This window comes from Ammospiza caudacuta, chromosome 5 (genome assembly GCF_027887145.1).
Source record: "Ammospiza caudacuta isolate bAmmCau1 chromosome 5, bAmmCau1.pri, whole genome shotgun sequence".
NCBI classification, from domain to species: domain Eukaryota; kingdom Metazoa; phylum Chordata; class Aves; order Passeriformes; family Passerellidae; genus Ammospiza; species Ammospiza caudacuta.
In genome coordinates, this window is record NC_080597.1 from 18,505,565 (window position 1) to 18,510,981 (window position 5,417).

General features: G+C 42.5%; 1 protein-coding gene across 1 annotated transcript in view; it reads right to left on the bottom strand.

The window, feature by feature from the left end:
* The window catches only part of VWF (von Willebrand factor), a 146,818-nt gene extending 141,712 nt beyond the window's left edge, over positions 1 to 5,106 (bottom strand). Inside the window, exon 1 of the mRNA XM_058806037.1 lies at positions 4,930 to 5,106. Coding sequence (XP_058662020.1) covers positions 4,930 to 4,971 — 42 coding nt within the window. The 5' untranslated portion in view covers positions 4,972 to 5,106. The remainder of the gene's footprint in view (positions 1 to 4,929) is intronic.
* Positions 5,107 to 5,417: the final 311 nt, after the last annotated feature.

Below are 5,417 nucleotides of genomic sequence, written 5' to 3' on the forward strand. Positions count from 1 at the left end.
ATTACTTTTCCTGCTTTCTTAAATTGACTGAAAGGTAACTCAGAATTTCATTTTGAAATTTCCAGAATTTCAAAGCTCAGTTCCATAACTAATGTTTCTAGCTAGGTATGAAAAATATTTATACTTATACATACAGAAGGATTTATAATACAGTTAATTGAGACTCTGCCAGAGTGTTCAGATTACTTTGCACCAGAAATTTAAATTGTAAAATTCTTAATGGAGCCATGAATCTGATTAAAAATAGTATCTTGAAAATTTCCTAGTCATCCACCTGACAGCACTGGGAAGAACAGCCTGAGAACCCCCTAACCGGTGCTCTATGTATCCGTGAAACTGGGACTGCCAGAGGAATTTGAGGAAAACACCTGGAAATCTACCTCTGGCTGGAACAGAACAAAGACCAGAAATATTTTCAGATTTGAGACCATTGTTACTAATCATGTTTAGGAGGCATTTGGACAGTGCCCTTAATACCATCCTTTAATTTTTGGTTAGCCCTGAAGTGCTCAGACCAGATGGTTGTTTTATGTCCCTCGTAAATGAAATATTCTATTCTATTCTATTCTATTCTATTCATTTGAAGAGGGAAATAAAAGCATTTAGAGAGACTATTAAGACTGTTGCAGGTGGCTTTCTTGTCTGTCAGACACAGACCTAAAGCCATCTCACTCTCTTCTGATGCTGCCTGTACTTCTCTCTCACATGTGCTAGAAAAACCAGGATTATTTTTCCACAACAATCATAGCTGAGCCTCACATACCTGATTTTTAATCTGCCACCTAAAAAGGTTTGCCCTAAGTCCCCACACACATCACAGTGCTGTATTGTGGCAAGGAGATGTGTTACATCATGGGGCCCAGTGCACAAGAACCTAACTAACCTGCCAGCACCTCCCTCGACAGCAGCCACAGCCTGTGGCCCCACTCCTGGACCCTGCTCCTAAAATAACTTCACCCAAACAGAAAGGTCTGACACATGCAGACATCAACATAGCAGTTAGATGAATCACCCTTGGAGCTGCACATATGTTACAGCCATGATTTCCAAACAGGCATTTTGCAATCTTCCATAGTTGCAGCATCTGTTTGGTAAAGCTTTGGTCCCCCGTCCTCCAGTCACAAACTTGCTCTCACACTGACCCCAGGTACTAATGCTATGCATGAGGGGCTTAAATAGTAATTTAACTTGAAAAGGAATTAAACCATGGGCTACACTTCCAGTGATGTCAAACTGCTGCTGTGAAAAATTAAGGGGCATCCAGACTATTTTTTGGATTTCACAACAATTAAAAAAGCAAGTGTGTTTCCTTCTCCCTAAGTAATGGTGACATATCCCACATCCCAGAATGGGCCAGGCTGGAAGGGACCACAGTGACTTATCTGGCCTCACTTCCCTGCTCCAGCAGGGCCATCCCAGAGCACAGGGCATAGGATTGTGTCCAGAGGGGTCTGGAATATCTCCAGTGAGGAGACTCCACACTCCACTCTCTGGATAATCTGTTCAGTGTTTGGTCAGAGAAGAAGTCCCGCCTCCTGTCCCAGTGGAACTTCCTGGGCATCAATTCCTGACCATTCCCTCTTTTCCTATTGTCCAGCACCACCAAGCAGAGCCTAGTTCCATCCTTTTATCACCCTTCCTTGCTCAAGGAGTCTACTTTCATCATTGGTAATAGTAAGGATGTCTGAATTATTTTGAATGGGTGCTTTGTGGAGTTTTTGGAATTTTTGCTTTTTATCCCATGCATTTTATCTCAAAATTTTAAAATTATAACTGATTACAAAGCAATTTCATAAAGGTTCTTAAGTTCACATTGAGATTTTCCAGTAAAATGATAACTGATTATGAAACAATTTTCTATGGGTTCCTAAGTTCATATTGAGATTTTCCAGTTGCTCTCTTGACATTATCACTCCTCATGCATCATACACAAATGTCTTATGCCAAATATTTGCAAGGATGTGCCCAAATCACTTCTTAACTTGTTCAAATCTCAGTTAAAAAAACCAAAAAGGTGCTTTAAAAACAAGGAAAATTATGAAGTCTGGTTTTGGGTTTTCACTCCAGTTAAAGCAGAAGACCTAATTTCTCGTGAAGTCCCCCGGAGTTTTGGGGTTTCTTCAAAGCCTTTCTCTCATGGCAGAAAGCAGACACACTTCCAGGATGCACAGATTTACTCCCGGCATGAGTTCTTCCAGAATCTATCTGCTATGGATACCAAACACCAAACACACTTCTACCAGCATGGAAAAAAGGCCAGAGCTTTCCACATAGTGTTATCAGCATAAGTGACCCTGTGAGTCATTTTTGCAGTGACTCATTCCATTTTGCAATGGAATGCCAATCTTGACTCTCCAGCTTCAAGACCAGCCTCTCCCTCACAGCCCCAGATGTGGAAGGAACCACTCACCCATCACCATTCCAAAATATTGCCGTGTTGAACCAAAGTACCTTAAAGTTTGTGTGGAAAGGTGAGACCAGAAGTAAGGCACTTTGTGTTATGTTCCATGGACAAGCTCAAGAGTTTAGAATGACCCAGATGACATAAGCATAGGGTCTGTGACTTCCCATTCTTCTTTCCTCTCAAAAGCCATCCCCAAATCCCTGACAGCAGAGAAGTGATGTGTTTGTACAGCCCCTCTCTTCACCAGATAGACAGATACAGTACAGTATCACAGTCACTGCTAAAAACCCAATTACTGAAGCTAAAACGCAAGCAAAACAATCTTTAGGTTTTTTCTCTTGTGTCTGGCTTGTACAGTCAAAGGTGTTATTTCTCTACAAAAAACAACATGTTGTTATTATATTTCTCCATTAACTGACACTCAAGAAATCTATTAATCCCCGTCCTTTGGTGGGGAAAGCTTTGTACTTTCTCTCTCTGCAGTTCCAACCATTTATGCCTAGCTTTTTAAGGGAGCTGAAACCTTTTAAAAGACTTGGAATTCTTTATGCAAAGAAGGCTGAAGGTCTCAAGCCAGCTGACACTAGTCCTTCCACATGTTCTAAAGATAGTGTTATGGGGAAAAGAGGTCAAGGAGGCAAGAAATTCTGCAGTTCTTACCAGAGAATCCCACCATCCTTTAACGCAGTCAGGAGATAAATCCCTACTCTCCTTTGCCTTCCTATATTAATCAAAGGATCAGGGTCTTTTGGATTGTGCAGTCTGAGAAGAAGATCTTTCCTGGTGACAAGCAAATGCTTCTCCTCTTCACTATTGGCTCAAACATGACATTCAGTTTCACATTTAAGCAGGATAAAATAACTCAGCCTACCTGTAGAGAAAAGCTCTAGAGATAGTTAATGCTGTGTCTTGATTATTAAAAGTGTAATTTTAAAAGGGTTTTGGTGAACGCTGATTTCTTTTTATCAGCAATAGCCTGAATTTGCTTTTCTTTGTGCCAGTAGGACAAAATAACACTTTAACCACCCAGGGCAATTTTAAATGCAGATAATAAATATTTCATGCAAAATGCCTATTATCCCATGGAAATACAAAGTTTCAAAATAATAAATCAGTTTGAAGTATTTCTACAAGGGTCATGAATTTCTATTAGTGATTTCTATTATGCAAAAATTTAGTTGATTACTATCTCATTCCACTAGTCAGAGAAGTTTGGGTGTGGTCAGAGAATTGCATCTATGAGATTGTCACACCCTGGAAGAGTGAAACATAAATGTTCTCTCCAGATCCTTCGTATGGAATGAAAAAAAAAAAAGCCACAGCATTATTTTCCTTCCATATTCTCAAGAATACTAAAGATGTACAAATGCATTTCACTTCCTCATAACTTAATTTGCCAGGTGAATGGGGAGTGTTTAATTTTTTACAAACTCACTGGAGGTTTTTGTTGAACAGGTCCATTTCTTGCCTCTGATCAAAAGGTTACTGCCTGTGAATTTTAATGAGAGTTGCTTTAATGCAGTATAAGCATAAAATGCTTAATAATACAAAGGTGGGAGGGGAGTTATCTAAAGTTCTTCTGTGATCCTTAATTTTCGAAACTTAAGGGAAGCAATAATACTGATGCTAACTAAAAGCATAAATTCCTAATGGCAAAGTGACAAAAGAAAACCAACCCAAAAGTCACAGAGAAAACCAGTCCAAGCTCAAGACTGAGACACAAGACCTCCCCTTGCTCAGTTTCCAGTTACCACAAGAATGTAGTCACATGTATTTGTTAATTCCATCCTTGCTGGATCTATATTGGCCGCCAGCCTCCACCCCTCTACTTCCCTTTATTTTATTGGAAAGGCGTTCCTGTTTTGTAACCTCCTCTGGGAAGCCACTGCTCAAGCCAGCGGCTCCCCCTCCATATTGCCTCTGGAATGTGCTGCATCTTATAATTTATTTTGGAAACAAAAACTCCAATATGTTTTTATTTGTATTTCCGCATGTTTTTACTGTTCTGCTTGGATATTTTTTGACTCTTGATACCTGATTAATTTCTAATCCCACAGTAGGAAATTAAGGTACAAGCCCTCAATTTTCATCCCTGAGCTAAAAAACTCAGAAGATTACAGGAATTAAACTATGCTGTAAGTTTGTCTTGTGTGAGAAAACACCCATTTAAGCTAGACTGATGTATTCATTTTAAACTAAACATCCAGCAGAGGCAACAAAGGTGATGAGGGTTCTGGAGCATCTCTGTGGGAGCTGGGCCTGATTAATTAGAGGAGCTAGAAAGGGGATCTCATTAATGCATATAAATATCTCAAAGCAGGTGTCAAGAGGATGGTGCTGCAGATGATGACTCTCTTCGGTGGTGCCCAGCTACAGGACAGGGAGCAATAGCCATAAACCAAAACTAGAAGTTTCACTACAACACAAGGAAGAATTTCTATATGGTAAGGATGGCAGAGCACTGCAACAGGCTGCCCAAGGGAGGTTGCGTGGATTCTCCCTCTCTGGAGACATTCCAAACCCACCTGGAAACATTCCTGCGTCAGCTGCTCTTGGTGACCCTGCATTGGCAGGTGGGTTGGACTGGATGATGTCCAGATGTCTCTTCCAATCCTAAGGATTCCGAGATCTATGCAAGAGCAGGTCGGGTTGGGGTGAGGGGGTTGATCAGATATTAGGACGAAGGTTTTCACCCAGAGGGTACTCGGGCACTGAACAGGCTTCCCAGGGAAGTGGTCACAACCCCAACCCTGCGAGAGCTCCAGGAGCGTTTGGACAACGCTCCAGGCACAGGGTGGGATTGCTGAGGCGGCGCCGTGCAGGGCAGGTAGCAGGATTCTGACGTTCCTCGTGCTGCCCCTCCATGCCGGGACACTCGGAGCCCCAAGGATGGCCGTGCCCGGCCCCGTGAGGCGCTGCTGGAGCGCTGGGAGCCCGCCCGGCCTGGGGCGGAGCAGGGCGGCCGCAGGTGCGGGGCGGGGCCGGGGGCGGCCCCGGGGGCGAGCGGGGAAGT